Source organism: Anomaloglossus baeobatrachus, chromosome 6 (genome assembly GCF_048569485.1).
Source record: "Anomaloglossus baeobatrachus isolate aAnoBae1 chromosome 6, aAnoBae1.hap1, whole genome shotgun sequence".
Lineage (NCBI taxonomy): Eukaryota > Metazoa > Chordata > Amphibia > Anura > Aromobatidae > Anomaloglossus > Anomaloglossus baeobatrachus.
In genome coordinates this window covers 94,699,037-94,720,389 of record NC_134358.1, presented here as the reverse complement: position 1 = coordinate 94,720,389, position 21,353 = coordinate 94,699,037, and the positions used below count along the sequence as shown (strand labels likewise).

Genomic DNA, 21,353 nt, shown 5'->3' with positions numbered 1-21,353 from the left:
GTCTGATTCCTCTCCGCAGCGCAGTGCTCTGCCCCAGACGCACTACACATGAAATGATTACTAATTTCTAATCTTCTTTGCAGTCAAATGCCTTGCCGAGCCACGTGAAGATAACAGTTTCCAGGCAGACGCTATTTGAGGACTCTTTTCAACAGGTATGTGTAGGTGGCAAGAGGAGGCCGGCCACCGTCATAGTCCTGGAGTTTAGGATGGAATGTATCCAGTATATGTTCTGTGCGCTTGGACTGTATACATCCATCATGTGCAGCTCCGCAATCCTGCGTCTCCTGCCTTCTGCCTCACAAACTGGAAATTATTACTTCTATGCCGGCTAGTGATATATGTAGTGCAGCTAAAAGTGCGAAAAAGGACTCCATGCGAGTGTGGGTCACTGACCAAAACATAGAGGCGATCATGATCTATATATCTCTAATATATAAAGCTGTGTGTGTGTCCGCTAAAGGAATCCGCACCGTCACATGTACAATCACAGCAACTGTCAGTGGTTGCTATAGGAACAAAAACTTAGTATAAGAAGCTTATGTGTGAGGTAATAAGATGTCGGTGGGGAGACTGATAGAGAGAGACAGAAAAAGTCAGGCAGAGACAGCCCTGGAAAGAAACAGACAGAGAGAGAGACAGCCCGGGCAAAGAGAGACAGACACACACACACAGAGAGACAGACAGCGGCAATAATATAAATTTTTTTTTATATATATATATATATATATATATATATATATATATATAATATATTTTTAGACTATTGTAGCAGAACCTGGTAATCTTCTGTCCTACTGCAGAGGGGAGAGGCTCCTGCTGCACCAGTATAAAAAAGTGTATACACTTTTTTTTTTTTTTTTTTATTTTATTTATAGAAAATGCATGTAATGTTTGAGGCTGTTGTAAGGGCAGCAAGAGGGTTTCATGGACCCACTGGATCACAGGGGGGACCTGGACGTACCCTTTAGTGGGATAGGCTTAACTAAGCACATACGGCGAGGCAGATGCCAGGTACCACCATGACTGTTGCAGCTGACCCCCAGGATAGGTGACTGACTCTGGTACGGGCACAGGTATGGGCAGGTGTAGTTTGGATGACTACAGACAGAGGCAGACAGGCAGGTACGAACAGATATGATGGGAAGGCAGGGATAGGTGACAGACACAGGGATAACTGGACAGGAGCACGGGAATCTAAAAACTAGCTAGCAGACTGGAGACTAATTGGCTAATCAATGCGTAGGCACCTCCCCTAATAGGAGGTTGCCTTAAATGCATAGTGACTCTCAGCTATAGGGTGAGAGGCATCTCCTGGAAATAGTAAGCCATCCCTTTAAGAGGAGGGCCACTGTGCGCACGTACTAGGCGCGTTCCCGGGGAGCCTGTTCCGCGGCCACAGGCCCCGGTGAGAGGAGAGGACAGCAGCGCACGTGGACACCCGGGGGAGGACACGGCTGGGACACTGAGTAAATCAGCGTACCTCCAGGGACGCTGGCGCTACAATGCTGATCTAATAACTGATCTGTAAGGTATTTTTCAGTTGTGTAAAGCCTAACTAGTAGAGACCAGAAATGAGAAGACTGTAGGGGCTGAGCATTTCCATGAAGCCAGGCTGCTGGTTGACTCCATTACTTTGCAGCGCTGGGAATGGAAATTGTGAGCCCCAATGGGGACAGTGATGACCATGTCTGTACAGCTCTACTCTATGGGATATGATGGCACTATAGAAGCAAAGCCTAACAAACACACACCTTTGCGATCACTTATAGTATTAGGTGATTCTTAGATGATAGCATATTTGAATCCCCTCAGACTCGAGGTCCTCCGCACCCCTATAGTAAATCTGCTGTCTCATATACTCCATGGCTGGCAGTGGGTAAAGTACGGGAATAACAGGCAGCACAAGAGAAGTCTTGATTAAGCTGTGATGTTTCAGAGAAGCTCTGCTTTAGTACGGACGGTTAGAAGTGACTTCTCGGTGCAGTGTGACGATGTGCAGATCACTGCCTTCCATAGTGAGGAAGGAGCGGAGCACAAAGCCGCAGTGACCCAGTTTCTTCATTGCCTTTCACCTACAGATAATTCTGCTGAGACATATTTAATATTCATGAATTCAGTAAGAGTAGACTGGTAGACGTGATGAAAGCAAAAGTTCACAAAGGTCTCCTGTTTTTTTTCTTTTCCCGTTCAGATAATGGCGCTGAAGCCTTACGACTTAAGACGACGATTATATGTTATGTTCCGAGGTGAAGAAGGTCTCGATTATGGAGGACTGGCAAGGTAATGCTCTTACATGTGAAGAAAAGAAAGAAAAGGTCTAGACTTAATAAAGCAAATCACTTTTATCAAGATTAAAAAGGGGCGATCCCTTACATTGATAGACCAGAGATTGGCTGGATTGGGCCTGAGGACATATGCAAAGGGTCGACACAGAGACTGGCACATGAACTATTCATTCTGAGAACTGTACAACAAACCTGGGGACATCATTTGCAGGGAAAAAAAGTGTTTTTATTATTATTTATTATTATTATTATTATAAATAATATTTTTGCAGGAAAGGCTTCTTTACAGTAAGAGCAAGTAATGGTAAAATCAATAAAATAATTTTAAACTTGATCATATGTACTTTATGAAGGGAAAATAAGCTTCCAGCTAGTATTAAGAATACTCCAGGATTTTAATTTAGGACTCGCCATTAACACAAATGAATGTACTGTATTTTCTTTTTCGCTCCTAATTGGGAGACCCAGACAGTGGGTGTATAGCTACTGCCTCTGGAGGCCGCACAAAGAACTACACTTAAAAGTGTAAGGCCCCTCCCCTTCTGGCTATACACCCTCCCGTAGGAGTACGGATTCCTCAGTTTTAGCTTTGTGCGCAAGGAGGTCAGACACGCACGCATAGCTCCATTGTTTTTAGTCAGCAGCAGCTGCTGACTATGTCGGATGGAAGAAAAGAGGGTCTATACAGACTCCCAGCATGCTCCCTTCTCACCCCACTTATGTCGGAGGTGTTTGTAAGGTTGAGGTACCCATTGCGGGTACGGCGGCAGGAGCCCACATGCTGATTCCTTCCCCATCCCTTTTTACAGGGCTCTGGGTGAAGTGGGATTTACCGGTCTCCAGGCACTGAGACCGTGCTCCATCTACAGCCCCTGGAGAAGATGCTGGATGGAGCGGAGTACATCAGGGACATGGCCCTGCTTCCTTAAGGTACTCTGTGTCCCCGTGCATTTGGCGCTCACACCGCAGCATGCTGGGTGTTGTAGTGCGCCGGGGGACATCAGCGCTGCGGCGCCTGTGCCATGGCCTCATTCAGCTTAGCTGAAGCAGGCACACTTATGGGAATCGGCCGCGCCGGCCGCTGGGACTGCGGCACGGCTGGCACTTGTAGTGCGCCGGGGACTTCGGCGCGGCCTGCGCTTTTACGGCGGCCGCGCTGATAACTACAGTCCCCGGCTTTTGCGGCCTGCTTCCGTTCGTTCCCGCCCCCAGACCTGCCAGTCAGGAGAGGGGCGGGACGCTGCCCACGTCTAGACTCGGTCGCGCCGGCCGCTGGAACAGCGGCGCGGCTGGCACTTGTAGTGCGCCGGGGACTTCAGCGCGGCCCGCGCTTTTACGGCGGCCGCGCTGATAACTCGAGTCCCCGGCTTTTGCGGCCTGCTTTCGTTCGTTCCCGCCCCCAGACCTGCCAGTCAGGAGAGGGGCGGGACGCTGGCCAGTGCATCAGCGCTGAGGGCTGGAGTCGTTTTTACATACTCCAGCCCTCACAGTCAGCACAGAGGGGACACTGTTCCCGCACTTTTGTTGGGGAACTCCCACGGACCGCCCCTCTCCACATAAGCCGGCAGCCATTCTTGCTGACACGCTGAGCTGCAGAGGGGAGCCGGGGAGACCCAGACAAGGCATTCTGCAGCCTCTTACCCGCTGTTCAGCGGGCGGTAAGCAGCCCTCAGGGCTCACCCCCTCTTGTGCTCGTAGTATTCTTAGTATTTTGTTGCTACAAATACTTGGTATTACATAGCGCTGGTCGCCCTTTGGCTATAGACTCTCTCACATGCAGAGAGCCAGCAGCATGTCGCCCGTAAAACGCAAGGGTGCCAAGGCACAGACATTATATGCTTCCTGCACCGCATGTGGGACTTTTCTACCGGCAGGCTCCACGGACCCCCATTGTGTGCAGTGCTCGGCCCCTGCGGTGCTTGCACAGTCGGGACCTCTGCTGGACGTGTCCCAGGGTGTACCACCTGTGAATGCTGTCCAGGTGACAGGAACTGAGTTTGCAGCTTTTGCTGACAGAATGTCTCTCACTATGTCACAAATTCTTGACACATTGCGAGCTAGGCCTGTACTTCAGACCACGGACACTGTGCATGTATTGCCCCCTGGTCCCCCTCAGCTCCTAGCTCCGGGATGGGCATCTACACCTCAGGGTGAAGACTCTGACTCGGACGATGGCCCCGGGCAGCCTAAGCGGGCTCGTTATGACGGGCCTTCACATTCATCTCAATGGTCTGGATCCCAGCGGGATGAATCTATGGGTGATGAGGCGGACGTAACTGATCAGGATTCTGATCCTGGGACCGCTCTCAATCTAGATACACCAGATGGTGACGCCATAGTTAATGATCTTATATTTAACATCAATAAGATGTTGAATATTTCCCCACCAGCTCCTCCTGTAGAGGAGTCAGCTTCGCAGCACGAGAGAATCCATTTCAGATACCCTAAGCGTACATTAAGCACTTTTCTGGACCACGCTGACTTCAGAGACGCAATCCAGAAACTCCACGCTTATCCTGAAAGGCGTTTTCCTAAACGACTTAAAGATACACGCTACCCTTTTCCCTCTGAAGTGGTCAAGGGTTGGACCCAGTGTCCAAAAGTGGATCCTCCAATTTCCAGGCTTGCAGCTAGATCCTTGGTTGCTGTTGAAGATGGAGCGGCACTTAAAGATGCCACTGACAGGCAGATGGAGCTCTGGCTGAAATCCATCTATGAAGCGATTGGAGCGTCATTAGCGCCTTCTTTTGCGGCCGTATGGGCACTCCAAGCTATCACGGCCGGGCTTGCGCGAGTCGACTCAGTCACACGTGCATTTGCCCCGCAGGTAGCACCATTGACCTCGCAAATGGCGGCATTCGCGTCGTACGCGATTAATGCTGTTCTGGACGCTACAAGCCGCACGGCAGTGGCGTCAGCCAACTCAGTTGTTTTGCGTAGGGCTCTGTGGTTGAGACATTGGAAAGCAGATTCTCATTCCAAGAAGTGCTTAACCAATTTGCCTTTTTCTCGTGACCGATTGTTTGGAGAACGTTTGGATGAAATCATCAAACACTCCAAGGGTAAGGACTCTTCCTTACCGCAACACAGACAAAACAAGCCCCAACAGAGGAGGGGTCAGTCTGGTTATCGGTCCTTTCGAGGACAGGGCAGGTCCCAATTCGCCTCGTCAAAAAAGACTCAAAAGGACCAGAGACGTTCAAATTCTTGGAGGTCTCAGTCACGCCCAAAAAGACCAGCCGGAGGAACCGTTGCCAAAACGACGTCCTCCTGACTTGCGGTCTCCGATGCCCACACCCGCGGTCGGTGGGAGGCTGTCCCACTTTGGCGACATTTGGCTAGCAAGCGTCAAGGACCGTTGGGTGAGAGATATTCTATCTCACGGGTACAGGATAGAGTTCAGTTCTCGTCCGCCAACTCGTTTCTTCCGAACTTCTCCACCACCAGACCGAGCCGATGCTCTGTTGCAGGCGGTGGCCGCTCTAAAGGCGGAAGGGGTGGTGACCTCCGTCCCTCTTCAGGAACAGGGTCACGGTTTTTACTCCAATCTGTTTGTGGTCCCAAAAAAGGACGGATCGTATCGTCCCGTCCTGGATCTGAAGTTGCTCAACAGACACGTAAAAGTCAGGAGGTTCCGGATGGAATCCCTACGCTCCGTCATAGCCTCAATGTCTCAGGGAGATTTTCTAGCATCAATAGACATCAAAGATGCGTATCTCCACGTGCCGATTGCACCAGAGCATCAGCGTTTCCTACGTTTCGTCATACACGACGAGCATCTACAGTTCGTAGCGTTACCCTTCGGTCTGGCAACAGCCCCCCGGGTCTTCACCAAAGTCATGGCAGCAGTAGTAGCTGTTCTGCACTCGCAGGGTCACTCGGTCATCCCGTATCTAGACGACCTGCTTATAAAGGCATCCTCTCAAGAAGCATGCCAACACAGTCTGAAGGTGGCGCTAGACACTCTCCAGACTTTCGGGTGGATTATCAACTTTCCAAAGTCTCATCTAACCCCGACCCAATCTCTGACTTATCTTGGCATGGAGTTTCATACTCTATCAGCGATAGTGAGGCTTCCACTGGACAAGCAGTGCTCGCTACGGACTGGAGTGCAATCTCTCCTTCAGAGCCAGTCGCACTCACTGAGGCGCCTCATGCATTTCCTAGGAAAGATGGTAGCAGCAATGGAGGCAGTCCCGTTCGCGCAGTTTCATCTGCGCCCTCTCCAATGGGACATTCTGCGCCAATGGGATGGGAAATCGACGTCCCTCGACAGGACTGTCTCCCTCTCTCAGACTGCCAAGGACTCTCTACGTTGGTGGCTTCTCCCCAACTCATTGTCACAGGGAAAGTCGTTCCTTCCCCCGTCCTGGGCAGTGGTCACGACAGATGCGAGCCTATCAGGGTGGGGAGCGGTGTTTCTCCACCACAGGGCTCAGGGGACGTGGACTCAGGAAGAGTCCACCTTGCAGATCAATGTTCTGGAAATCAGAGCAATCTATCTTGCCCTGCGAGCCTTCCAACAATGGCTGGAAGGCAAGCAGATTCGGATTCAGTCGGACAATTCCACGGCGGTGGCGTACATCAACCACCAAGGGGGAACACGCAGTCGCCAAGCTTTTCAAGAAGTCCAGCGGATTTTGACGTGGGTGGAAAGCAGAGCGTCCACCATATCTGCAGTTCACATCCCAGGCGTGGAAAACTGGGAAGCGGACTTTCTCAGTCGCCAGGGCATGGACGCAGGAGAATGGTCCCTTCACCCGGACGTGTTTCAACAGATCTGTTGCCGCTGGGGGTCGCCGGACGTCGATCTGATGGCGTCACGGCACAACAACAAGGTCCCAGTTTTCATGGCACGGTCTCACGATCACCGAGCGCTGGCGGCAGACGCCTTGGTTCAGGATTGGTCGCAATTCCGACTCCCCTATGTGTTCCCACCTCTAGCATTGTTACCCAGAGTTCTCCGGAAAATCAAGTCCGACTGCCAGCGAGCCATACTCGTCGCTCCAAATTGGCCAAGAAGGTCGTGGTACCCGGATCTGTGGCATCTCACGGTAGGCCAACCGTGGGCACTACCAGACCGTCCAGATCTGCTGTCTCAAGGGCCGTTTTTCCATCTGAATTCTGCGGCCCTGAACCTGACTGTGTGGCCATTGAGTCCTGGATCCTAGCGGCCTCAGGTTTATCTCAGGGAGTTGTTGCCACAATGAGACAGGCTAGAAAACCATCCTCAGCTAAGATCTATCACAGGACGTGGAAGATATTCTTAGCGTGGTGCTTGGCTCAAGGGTTTTCTCCCTGGCCATTTGCATTGCCAATTTTTCTTTCCTTCCTGCAGTCTGGGTTGGAAAAAGGTTTGTCCCTTAGCTCGCTTAAGGGTCAAGTCTCCGCGTTATCCGTATTCTTTCAGAAGCGCTTGGCACAGCTTTCTAAAGTACGCACGTTTCTCCAAGGAGTTTGTCATATCGTTCCTCCTTACAGACGGCCATTGGAACCCTGGGATCTGAACAAGGTTCTCCTTGCTCTTCAAAAGCCGCCTTTCGAGCCCTTGAAAGAGGTTCCCCTTTCTCGGCTTTCACAAAAGGTAGTTTTTCTTGTAGCGGTCACATCTCTTCGAAGAGTGTCCGAGCTGGCGGCGTTATCTTGCAAATCTCCCTTCCTGGTGTTTCACCAAGACAAGGTAGTACTGCGTCCAATTCCAGAGTTTTCTCCCAAGGTGGTTTCTTCCTTTCATCTCAATCAGGATATCACTTTGCCATCTTTGTGTCCGCATCCAGTTCACCAATTTGAAAAGGGTTTACATCTGTTGGACCTGGTGAGAGCACTCAGGATTTACATTTCTCGCACGGCGCCTCTACGCCGTTCGGATGCGCTCTTTGTCCTAGTCGCTGGTCAGCATAAGGGATCGCAAGCTTCCAAATCCACCCTGGCGCGGTGGATCAAGGAACCAATTCTTCACACATACCGTTCTGCTGGGCTTCAGATTCCATCTGGACTGAAGGCCCATTCTACCAGAGCCGTTGGTGCGTCCTGGGCGTTGAGGCATCAGGCTACGGCTCAGCAAGTGTGCCAGGCGGCTACCTGGTCGAGTCTGCACACGTTTACCAAACACTATCAAGTGCATACCTACGCTTCGGCAGACGCCAGCCTAGGTAGACGAGTCCTTCAGGCGGCGGTGGCCCACCTGTAGGAAGAGGCTGTATGACAGCCCGTTCATGTGGTATCTTTTTACCCACCCAGGGACTGCTTTTGGACGTCCCACTGTCTGGGTCTCCCAATTAGGAGCGAAAAAGAAGAAGGGAATTTTGTTTACTTACCGTAAATTCCTTTTCTTCTAGCTCCAATTGGGAGACCCAGCACCCGCCCTATCTGTTTTTAGGGTTTCGTTTTTTCGGGTGCACATGTTGTTCACGTTGTTTCTTAAGTTCTCCGATCTAGTTATCGGATTGAATTTGTTTTTGAAACTGTTATTGGCTTTCCTCCTTCTTGCTTTGGTACTAAAACTGAGGAATCCGTACTCCTACGGGAGGGTGTATAGCCAGAAGGGGAGGGGCCTTACACTTTTAAGTGTAGTTCTTTGTGCGGCCTCCAGAGGCAGTAGCTATACACCCACTGTCTGGGTCTCCCAATTGGAGCTAGAAGAAAAGGAATTTACGGTAAGTAAACAAAATTCCCTTCTTTCGTTTTTATAAGACGCACCAGATAAGATGCACCCCAAATTTAGGGATAAAAATAGGTAAAAAAATAAAAATGGGGTCTGTCTTATACTCCGGTGTTGTCTTACCGAAGGGGGGCGCAGTGGTGGTGAAGCGGGGTCATCAGCGGCGGTGGCTCAGTGGCGTCATCAGCAGCGGCTCAGTGGTGGAGCAGGCTGGTGCGATGAGTGTCCCAGTCTGTTTGCGGTCCCAGTTCAAATGATGGTGCCGGGAGCGGCGCATGCGCAGATGGACATCTCATCCAAGGGCTCCATCTGTGCACACACTGACTCCCGGCACCATCACTTGAAACTGGGACCTGGGACACCTGCCGCACAGCCACCGCAGTCCGCACAGCCACCAGCCCGCACAGAATGGCAGCCAGCAGGCCACCCACCCGCCCGCACAGAGAGGCAGCCGGCACCGACACTCAACTGACCGCACGCAGCCACCCGGCCGCCCAAATGCACCTGGTCACTGCACAGTCAGCCTCCCCCTTCCCGCGCCTGTAAGCTATATTCGGATTTTAAAACGCACTCCCCTCATTTTCCTCCCAAATTTTTGGGAGGAAACGTGCATCTTATAATCCGAAAAATACGGTACCCATACTTGTTGATGTGGAGTAATTTACCCCATCATATTTGTACCAGAGATTGCGTTAAAAAAACCAAAGCATCCCAAGACTGGAGGTGAGATAAAATAGTGTATAACTTTATTAAGTCATCAGTAAGTTTTAGCTCCGGAAGCAAAAAATTAAAACCTTGATCACAGCCTATAAATATATACATATGTACATACAAAAAGTCTCAAAAATATAGTATAATGGATCAATATAATCATATGTACTAAATGTAATGAAACAAAAATCGGAATATGGCAAAAACTTGAAATCTGATAGAGCCAATAGGAATAATAAAATGTGGATGACACTCACATGATCTTGATAGCCAACATTAAAGGGAATCTGTCAGCAGGTTTTTTGCTACAGAGAGCAGCATAATGTGGGCAAAGAGATCTTGAATCCAACAATGTATCACTTAGATTACTGGGTGCAGCCGTCGTGACGCAATCAGAATTTTTAGATTTAGTCATGTAGCAGAGCTGAGGGAGCTGTCTCCACCCACCAGGCTCTCTAGGGATTGTGCATTGACAGTGAGGTGCTAATCACAGGGGGTGGCTGCTGTGCAGGTCACATTGTAGTTTGTGCAATGAGAAGTGCTTGCTGCTTAAACAAACATAGCAAATAAACAGCTCAGTCCTTGACAAGACAGGCATCCCTGAATTTTCTTTTTAACCCTTGAAGCATGCAGTCTTCAGCTTACAGAGCAAAAACCTGCTGACAAATTCCCTTTAAATTATGACCAGAATTAGTAATAAATGAGTAAAATAGAAAAACCGATGACCTGAGTTAGTTACACAGAACATAAGATGAGTGACCGTAAACGGATTCCGTGTAGTGAGAAAAATGATAAAGAAGTATGGTAGAAAATAAAATCAAAGGCTGTGAGAACTTTAAATCGCGTAAATGAGAGACGATGAATCGCTAAAGGACAAACGTGTTGTGTGATAGACTCAGCCTGAACTGAGATGCACGGAGCACAGCCCAGGCATGGGAAAGCACCATTGTTGGGCTCCAGGCATAATTTGTGCGGCCAACGTCCATTTTGACCATCAAATCACAAAGGTTTTAACATGTCGGGAATGTGCTTGAAAATCTGGTACTTGCGCATGAGAGTAAGATAATGTACACCAATATTTATGTAGTTAATGTATTTTCTTTGTCGCTCCTAATTGGGAGACCCAGACAATTGGGTGTATAGCTACTGCCTCCGGAGGTCACACAAAGTATTACACTTAAAAGTGTAAGGCCCCTCCCCTTCTGGCTATACACCCTCCCGTGGGATCACGGGCTCCTCAGTTTTCATGCTTTGTGCGAAGGAGGCACACATACACGCATAGCTCCACTGTTTAGTCAGCAGCAGCTGCTGACTAATGTCGGATGGAAGAAAAGAGGGCCCATATAGGGCCCCCAGCATGCTCCCTTCTCACCCCACTTTTGTCGGCGGTGTTTGTTAAGGTTGAGGTACCCATTGCGGGTACAGAGGCTGGAGCCCACATGCTGCATCCTTCCCCATCCCCCTTAGGGCTCTGGGTGAAGTGGGATTTACCGGTCTCCAGGCACAGAGACCGTGCTCCGTCCACAGCCCCTTGGGAATCTGCTGGATATGGAGCGGAGTATCGTCAGGGACAGGGCCCTGCTACGCCAAGGTACTCTGTGTCCCCGTACAGACCGCGCGCACACTGCAGCATTGCTGGGTGTGTTAGTGCGCCGGGGACAACAGCGCTGCGCGCTGGTGCCATTCCTATCTACAGCTTTGCTGAGAGGGGACATGTATTTGAAACTGCCGCGCGGCCGCTGTTGTCAGTTTTTTCGCTGCGGCGCGGCTGGGACTTGTGGTGCGCCGGGGACTTCCGCGCTGGCCGTGCATATATCACGGCCGCGCTTATTACTCGAGTCCCCGGCTTTCTGCGGCCTAGTTTCGTTTCGTTCCCGCCCCCAGGCCTGCCAGTCAGGGGAAGGGCGGGACGCTGTATAGAACGTCAGCGCAGAGGGCTGGAGTCTGCTTTGCATACTCCAGCCCTCACACTGGGCACAGTGGGACGCCAGTTTCCCGCACTTTGTTTGGGGCACGCCCACGATCCCTCTCTTCACAGGACGCCGGCAGCCATTCCTGTGTGCAGTCTGAGCTGGAGAGAGGAGACTGGGAGACCCAGACACGGCATTCTGGTGCCCACACACCCGCTTTTCAGCGGGCGGTAAGCTGCCCTCAAGGGCTGACCCCCACTGGTGCCGAAGTGTATATTGTATTTTATGCTTGCAGCTTTACATTGCACTGTACAGTCGCTGGGGATCCTCTGCTATATACCCTCCTAGTTATTCTCAGAGGACACAACAGCATGTCGACCGCAAAAAGCAAAGGTGCCAAGGCACAGGCTTTCTATGCTGCTTGTACCGCTTGTGGGGCTGTTCTACCGGCAGGTTCCACTGACCCCCACTGTGTGCAGTGCTCGGCCCCTGTGGCACTTGCTCGGCCGGGGCCTCTGCTGGAGGTGACCCAGGCAGAACCTCCTGTAAATACTGTCCAGGTGACAGGGACGGAGTTTGCAGTCTTTGCTGACAGATTGTCTGTGACTATGACTAAAATTCTTGAAACATTGCAGTCTAGACCAGTACCTCAGGCCATGGACACTGTTAACTCATTGCTCCCTGGTCCCCCTCAGTCGGAACAGCTCCGGGATCCGGGGGTGTCTCTTGCATCCCAGGGTGATGGCTCTGACACGGACGACAGTCCCAGACAGCCTAAACGAGCTCGCTATGAGCGGCCCTCGACTTCATCACACTGGTCAGGGTCACAGCAGGAGGACTCTCTGTATGATGAGGCGGAGGTAGCTGATCAGGATTCTGATCCTGAGACCGCTCTCAATTTGGATACACCAGATGGTGACGCCATAGTGAATGATCTTATAGCGTCCATCAATAAAATGTTGGACATTTCTCCCCCTGCTCCTCCTGTGGAGGAGACAGCTTCACAGCAGGAGAAATTCCATTTCAGGTATCCCAAGCGTAAATTAAGTGTATTTCTGGACCACTCTGACTTTAGAGAGGCAATCCAGAAACACCACGCTTATCCGGATAAGCGTTTTTCCAAGCGGCTTAAGGATACACGTTATCCTTTTCCCCCAGACGTGGTCAAGGGCTGGACCCAGTGTCCCAAGGTGGATCCTCCAATCTCCAGGCTTGCAGCTAGATCCTTAGTTGCAGTGGAAGATGGGGCGGCACTTAAAGATGCCACTGACAGGCAGATGGAGCTCTGGTTGAAATCCATCTATGAAGCTATCGGCGCGTCGTTTGCTCCAGCATTCGCAGCCGTATGGGCACTCCAAGCTATTTCAGCTGGTCTTACACAGATTGACACGGTCACAAGTACATCTGCTCCGCAGGTGGCACCCTTAACCTCTCAAATGTCTGCATTTGCGTCTTACGCGATTAATGCTGTCCTAGACTCTACGAGCCGTACGGCAGTGGCGTCCGCCAATTCCGTAGTTTTACGCAGAGCCTTGTGGTTAAGAGAATGGAAGGCAGATTCTGCTTCCAAAAAGTGTTTAACCAGTTTGCCATTTTCTCGTGACCGACTGTTTGGGGAGCGCTTAGATGAAATCATTAAACACTCCAAGGGTAAAGATTCATCTTTACCTCAGCCCAGACAAAATAAACCCCAACAGAGGAGAGGACAGTCGGGGTTTCGGTCCTTTCGAGGCTCAGGCAGGTCCCAATTCTCCTCGTCCAAAAGGACTCAAAAGGATCAGAGGAGCTCAGATTCTTGGCGAACTCAGTCACGCCCAAAAAAGACAGCCGGAAGACCCGCTACCAAGGCGGCTTCCTCATGACTTTCGGCCTCCTCTCTCCGCATCCTCGGTCGGTGGCAGGCTCTCCCGCTTGGCGACATTTGGCTGCCACAGGTCACAGACCGTTGGGTGAGAGACATTCTGTCTCACGGGTACAGGATAGAGTTCAGCTCTCGTCCTCCAACTCGCTTCTTCAGAACTTCTCCACCTCCCGACCGAGCCGATGCTCTGCGGCTAGCGGTGTCCACTCTAAAAGCGGAAGGAGTGGTGACCCCCGTTCCTCTTCTGGAACAAGGTCACGGTTTTTACTCCAACTTGTTTGTGGTGCCAAAAAAGGACGGGTCATTCCGTCCCGTTCTGGATCTAAAACTGCTCAACAAGCACGTAAAAAACCAGGCGGTTCCGAATGGAATCCCTTCGCTCCGTCATCGCCTCAATGTCCCAGGGAGATTTCCTAGCATCTATAGACATCAAGGATGCTTATCTCCACGTGCCGATTGCTCCAGAGCACCAGCGTTTTCTACGCTTTGTTATAGGAGACGAACACCTTCAGTTCGTAGCTCTGCCTTTCGGGCTGGCGACAGCCCCACGTGTCCTTCACCAAGGTCATGGCAGCAGTAGTAGCAGTCCTGCACTCTCAAGGTCACTCTGTGATCCCGTATTTGGACGATCTACTTGTCAAGGCACCTTCTCAAGAAGCATGCCAACACAGCCTGAACGTTGCGCTGGAGACTCTCCAGAGTTTCGGGTGGATCATCAACTTTTCAAAGTCAAATCTAACTCCGACCCAGTCGCTAACATATCTTGGCATGGAGTTTCATACTCTCTCAGCGATAGTGAAGCTTCCGCTGGACAAACAGCGTTCACTACAGACAGGGGTGCAATCTCTCCTTCAAGGCCAGTCACACCCCTTGAGACGCCTCATGCACTTCCTAGGGAAGATGGTAGCAGCTATGGAGGCAGTCCCTTTCGCGCAGTTTCATCTGCGTCCACTACAATGGGACATTCTCCGCCAATGGGACGGGAAGTCGACGTCCCTCGACAGGAACGTCTCCCTTTCTCAGGCGGCCAAGGAATCTCTTCAGTGGTGGCTTCTTCCCACCTCATTGTCAAAGGGAAAGTCCTTCCTACCCCCATCCTGGGCGGTGGTCACGACGGACGCGAGCCTGTCAGGGTGGGGAGCGGTTTTTCTCCACCACAGGGCTCAGGGTACGTGGACTCAGCAAGAGTCCACCCTTCAGATCAATGTTCTAGAAATCAGAGCAGTGTATCTTGCCCTACAAGCCTTCCAGCAGTGGCTGGAAGGCAAGCAGATCCGAATTCAGTCGGACAACCCCACAGCGGTAGCATACATCAACCACCAAGGTGGCACACGCAGTCGGCAAGCCTTCCAGGAAGTCCGACGGATTCTAACGTGGGTGGAAGACACGGCTTCCACCATATCCGCAGTTCACATCCCAGGCGTGGAAAACTGGGAAGCAGACTTCCTCAGTCGCCAGGGTATGGACGCAGGGGAATGGTCCCTTCATCCGGACGTGTTCCAGGAGATCTGTCGCCGCTGGGGGATGCCGGACGTCGACCTGATGGCGTCACGGTACAACAACAAGGTCCCGGCTTTCATGGCACGGTCTCACGATCACCGAGCTCTGGCGGCAGACGCCTTAGTTCAAGATTGGTCGCAATTCCGGCTACCTTATGTGTTCCCACCTCTGGCATTGTTACCCAGAGTGCTGCGCAAGATCAGGGCCGACTGCCGTCGCGCCATCCTCGTCGCTCCAGACTGGCCGAGGAGATCGTGGTACCCAGATCTGTGGCACCTCACGGTAGGCCAACCATGGGCACTACCAGAACGACCAGACTTGCTATCTCAAGGGCCGTTTTTCCACCTGAATTCTGCGGCCCTGAACCTGACTGTGTGGCCATTGAGTCCTGGATCCTAGCGTCTTCAGGATTATCTCGAGAGGTTATTACCACCATGAGACAGGCTAGAAAACCATCCTCCGCCAAGATCTACCACAGGACGTGGAAGATATTCTTATCTTGGTGCGCGGCTCAGGGAGTTCCTCCCTGGCCTTTTGCATTGCCTACTTTTCTTTCCTTCCTGCAATCCGGGTTGGAAAAAGGTTTGTCGCTCAGCTCCCTTAAAGGACAAGTCTCAGCGCTATCTGTATTTTTTCAGAAACGCCTAGCACGACTTACTCAGGTGCGCACGTTCCTGCAAGGAGTTGGTCATATCGTCCCTCCTTACAAGCGGCCGTTAGAGCCCTGGGATCTGAACAAGGTTCTAATTGCTCTCCAGAAGCCGCCTTTCGAGCCTATGAAGGATGTTTCCCTTTCTCGTCTTTCACAGAAAGTGGCTTTTCTAGTAGCGGTCACGTCTCTTCGGAGAGTGTCCGAGCTAGCGGCGCTCTCATGCAAATCTCCCTTCCTGGTGTTTCACCAGGACAAGGTGGTTCTACGTCCGGTTCCTGAGTTTCTCCCTAAGGTGGTATCCCCCTTTCATCTCAATCAGGATGTCACATTACCTTCCTTGTGTCCTCATCCAGTTCATCAATTTGAGAAAGGTTTGCATTTGTTGGATCTGGTCAGAGCACTCAGGATCTACATTTCCCGCACGGCGCCCTTACGCCGCTCGGATGCACTCTTTGTCCTTTGTCGCTGGTCAGCGTAAAGGGTCGCAAGCTTCCAAATCCACCCTGGCTCGGTGGATCAAGGAACCAATTCTTGAAACCTACCGTTCTGCGGGGCTTCCGGTTCCTTCAGGGCTGAAGGCCCATTCTACCAGAGCCGTGGGTGCGTCCTGGGCATTATGGCACCAGGCTACGGCTCAGCAGGTGTGCCAGGCGGCTACCTGGTCGAGTCTGCACACCTTTACCAAGCATTATCAGGTGCATACCTACGCTTCGGCGGACGCCAGCCTAGGTAGACAAGTCCTTCAGGCGGCGGTTGCCCACCTGTAGGACAGGGCTGTTTGACGGCCCTATCACGAGGTATTCTTTTACCCACCCAGGGACTGCTTTTGGACGTCCCAATTGTCTGGGTCTCCCAATTAGGAGCGACAAAGAAGAAGGGAATTTTGTTTACTTACCGTAAATTCCTTTTCTTCTAGCTCCAATTGGGAGACCCAGCACCCGCCCTGTTTTCTTAGGGATTTTTGGTTTTTTCGAGTACACATGTTGTTCATGTTGAATGGTTTCAGTTCTCCGATGTTTCTTCGGATTGAATTTGTCTTTAAACCTGTTATTGGCTTTCCTCCTTCTTGCTTTTGCACTAAAACTGAGGAGCCCGTGATCCCACGGGAGGGTGTATAGCCAGAAGGGGAGGGGCCTTACACTTTTAAGTGTAATACTTTGTGTGGCCTCCGGAGGCAGTAGCTATACACCCAATTGTCTGGGTCTCCCAATTGGAGCTAGAAGAAAAGGAATTTACGGTAAGTAAGCAAAATTCCCTTCTTTTGACATAAGGGAGTGTGATTTATTCATGGTATTAGTATACCCTGACTGTTGTAATCAGGTGAGTTGGAGACCCAGATTGTTCACACCATATTGTGTGACATGAGCAGCCTCTTTCTCAAAATCTGGCTGACATTGAGTCTAGGAAATCTGTCACCAGGTTTTTGGTACGTAATCCGAGAGCTGCATGATGTAGGGACAGACACTGATTCTAGCGATTTTGTCACTTACTGGGCTGCTTGCTGTAGTTTAGATAAAATCACAGCAGGAGATTATCATTAAAGAACTAGTAAACCTGCTGCCATGTAGTCCTCCCTATTGATGAGCTCTGTATAATCCCATACCCACCACTGATTGCCAATGCACAGCGTAAACAGAAATCTGCTAGTCAGTGGACTTGTGCAGTGGAGCCTTGGATTGCGAGCATAATTGGTTCCGGGAGTGTGCTCTTAAACCAAGTTACTCTTATATCAAAATGAATTTTCCTATAGGAAATAATTGAAACGCAGACAATTCATTCCACAACCCAAAAATATTTACAGTATTTATACAAACTTATTACAGTAATACAAAATAGTGTACTGTATTCATATAAAATTATTATAGTACACCAATACAAAATACTGTACAGTAAAAACCATATAAAGCAAATTAAACTGCACTTTAGCATACAATAACATTGTTGGTGTGCGAGATACAGTATAAGCGATGTGCTGCACTGGTTAGAAGAAATAGAATAAGATAATAAGAGAATAAGAAGTACAATACTGTATCCACAAATGCAAATTGATAGACATGCTATATAGTATATACTGTACTGTATAATGGTATACTGTATACAGTAAACAGTACATATGTACAGAAAGTTACCTCCAGAGCGGGTCAGAGCGTGGTGAAAGGATGGAACCAGAAGTGTGCACGGGGAGTATTTGCTCTTATTGCAAAGCATTGCTCTTAAACCAAGTTACACATTTGTAAAAAGCTTTGCTTGTCTTGCAAAACACTCTCAAATTAAGTTACTCTTAACCCCTTCAGCCCCCAGCCTGTTTTCACCTTAAAGACCCGGCCATTTTTTGCAATTCTGACCAGTGTCACTTTGACAGGTTATAACTCTGGAACGCTTCAACGGATCCTGGCGATTCTGAGATTGTTTTTTCGTGACATATTGTGCTCCATGTCAATGGTTAATTTAGGCCGATATTTTTTGCGTTTATGTGTGAAAAGTTTGGAAATTTGGCGAACATTTTGAAAATTTCGCAATTTTCAAAATTTGAAATTTTATGCCCATAAATCTGTGAGATATGTCACACAAAATAGTTAGTATGTAACATTTCCCACTTGCCTACTTTACAGCAGTGCAATTTTCGAAACAAAATTTTTTTCCGTTAGGAAGTTAGAAGGGTTCAAAGTTCATCAGCAATTTTTCATTTTTCCAACAAAATTTACAAAAAAAATTTTTTAGGTACCACATTACATTTGGAGTGACTTTGAGAGGCCTGGGTGACAGAAAATACCCAAAAGTGACCCCATTCTAAAATCTGAACCCCTCACACTGCTCAAAACTACATCCAAGAAGTTTATTAACCCTTTAGGAGCTTTACAGCAACCAAAGCAATGTGGAAAGAAAAAATGAAAATTTTACTTTTTTACACAAAAATGTTACTTTAGCCATAAAATTTAGCATTTTCACAAGGGTATCAGGAAAAATGCACCATAAAATTAATTGTGCAATTTCTCCTGAGTACACCGATATCTCATATGTGGGGGAAATCAATTGTTTTGGCGCACGGCAAGGCTCGGAAGAGAAGGAGCATCATTTGAATTTTTGAAAGCAAAATTGTCTGGAATAATTAGCAGATGCGATGTTGCGTTTGGAGACCCCCTGAGGTGCCTAAACAATGGAGCTCCCCCACAAGTGACCCCATTTTGGAAACTAGACCCCTCATGGAATTTATCTAGATGTTTATTGAGCACTTTGAACCTCTGGGGGCTTCACAAAAGTTAATAACTTTGAGGAATGAAAATAAAAAAAAAAAAAAAATTACCACGAAATTGTTACTTCAACCAGGTAGCTTTTTTTTTCACAAGGGTATCAGGAAAAATTGCAACATAAAATGTATTGTGCATTTTCTCCTGAGTACACAGATACCTCATGTGGTGGAAATCAAATGTTTGGGCGCACAGCAGGGCTCGGAAGGCAAGGAGCGTCATTTGACTTTTCAAACGCAAAATTGTCTGGAATCGTTAGTGGATGCCATGTTGTGTTTGGAGACCCCCTGAGGTGCCTAAACAATGGAGCTCCCCCACAAGTGACCCTATTTTGGAAGCTAGACCCCTCATTGAATTTATCTAGATGTTTACTGAACACTTTGAACCCCTGGAGGCTTCACAAAAGTTAAGAATGTTCAGCCGTGAAAATATATATATTTTTTTTTTACCATGAAATTGTTATTTCAACCAGGTAGCTTTTTTTTTCCACAAGGGTATCAGGAAAAAATGCACCATACAATGTATTGTGCAATTTCTCCTGAGTACACAGATACCTCATATGTGGTGGAAAGTAATTGTCTGGGCACACAGCGGGGCTCAGAAGAGAAGGAGCGCCATTTCACAGCAAAATTGGTTGGAATTATTAGCGTACGCCATGTTGCGTTTGGAGACCCCATGAGGTGCCTAAACAATGGAGCTCCCCCACAAGTAACCTCATTTTGGAAACTAAACCCCCATGGCATAAATCTACATGGGTAATGAGCACTTTGAACCCTCACGTGCTTCATACATTGAGGCATAAAAACAAAAAACTACTTTTTTTTTCCACAAAATGTTATTTTAGGCTCCATTTTTTAATTTGTACAGGGGTAACAGAACAAATTGCCCAACAAATTTTGCGGTCCACTTTATCCTGAGTACGCTGATACCTCATATGTGGCAGAAAAACACTGTTTGGGCGCACGGCAGAGCTCCAGAGGAAAGGAGCGTCATTTGACTTTTTAAATGGAAAATTAGCTGGAATCGTTAGCCGCACCATGTCGTGTTTGGAGATCCCCCTGATATGCCCAAACAGTGGAGCTCCCCCACATGTGACCCCATGTTGGAAACTAGACCCCCCCCAATACAAAGAAACATTAGTTTGGCATAGTAAAAAATACAGACGTCAGTAAAAAAAAAAAAAAAATATATGCATCTGCAACTGACACTAAGGCAAGCGCCACACGTGAGAGCAATGCACAAATCTCGCATCGCATCACCCGACACAGCCGCACACTGTGCGAGAGTGCGGTGGCTGATGCAGGGGCGGTGGAGCGGCTGATGGGGAGAGTGCAGCGGCAGATGCTGGGGAGAGTGGAGCGGCAGATGCTGGGGAGAGTGGAGCGGCAGATGCAGGGGAGAGTGGAGCGGCAGATGCAGGGGAGAGTGGAGCGGCAGATGCAGGGGAGAGTGGAGCGGCAGATGCTGGGGAGAGTGGAGCGGCAGATGCTGGGGAGAGTGGAGCGGCAGATGCTGGGGAGAGTGGAGCGGCAGATGCTGGGGAGAGTGGAGCGGCAGATGCTGGGGAGAGTGGAGCGGCAGATGCTGGGGAGAGTGGAGCGGCAGATGCTGGGGAGAGTGGAGCGGCAGATGCTGGGGAGAGTGGAGCGGCAGATGCTGGGGAGAGTGGAGCGGCAGATGCTGGGGAGAGTGGAGCGGCAGATGCTGGGGAGAGTGGAGCGGCAGATGCTGGGGAGAGTGGAGCGGCAGATGCTGGGGAGAGTGGAGCGGCAGATGCTGGGGAGAGTGGAGCGGCAGATGCTGGGGAGAGTGGAGCGGCAGATGCTGGGGAGAGTGGAGCGGCAGATGCTGGGGAGAGTGGAGCGGCAGATGCTGGGGAGAGTGGAGCGGCAGATGCTGGGGAGAGTGGAGCGGCAGATGCTGGGGAGGGGGGAGCGGCAGATGCTGGGGAGGGGGGAGCGGCAGATGCTGGGGAGAGTGGAGCGGCAGATGCTGGGGAGAGTGGAGCGGCAGATGCTGGGGAGAGTGGAGCGGCAGATGCTGGGGAGAGTGGAGCGGCAGATGCTGGGGAGAGTGGAGCGGCAGATGGGGCGAGAGCAGTGACTGATGGGGAGAGGGGAGCGGCAGATGCTGGGCGGTGGAGCAGCAGATGGGGCGAGAGCAGTGACTGATGGGGAGAGGGGAGCGGCAGATGCTGGGCGGTGGAGCAGCAGATGGGGCGAGAGCAGTGACTGGGGAGAGGGGAGCGGCAGATGCTGGGGCGGTGGAGCAGCAGATGGGGCGAGAGCAGTGACTGATGGGGAGAGGGGAGCGGCAGATGCTGGGCGGTGGAGCAGCAACTGATGGGGAGAGGGGAGCGGCAGATGCTGGGCGGTGGAGCAGCAGATGGGGCGAGAGCAGTGACTGATGGGGAGAGGGGAGCGGCAGATGCTGGGGCGGTGGAGCAGCAGATGGGGCGAGAGCAGTGACTGATGGGGAGAGGGGAGCGGCAGATGCTGGGCGGTGGAGCAGCAGATGGGGCG

General features: G+C 50.3%; 1 protein-coding gene across 3 annotated transcripts in view; it reads left to right on the top strand.

Annotated features, from left to right (window-relative positions):
• Nucleotides 1-21,353, top strand: part of WWP1 (WW domain containing E3 ubiquitin protein ligase 1) — a 167,864-nt gene that overhangs the window by 114,474 nt on the left and 32,037 nt on the right. For all 3 annotated transcript variants that reach the window (XM_075353121.1, XM_075353119.1, XM_075353120.1), the window contains exons 15-16: nucleotides 84-155; nucleotides 2,195-2,283. In XM_075353121.1, the coding sequence (XP_075209236.1) occupies nucleotides 84-155; nucleotides 2,195-2,283 (161 nt within the window). The remainder of the gene's footprint in view (nucleotides 1-83; nucleotides 156-2,194; nucleotides 2,284-21,353) is intronic.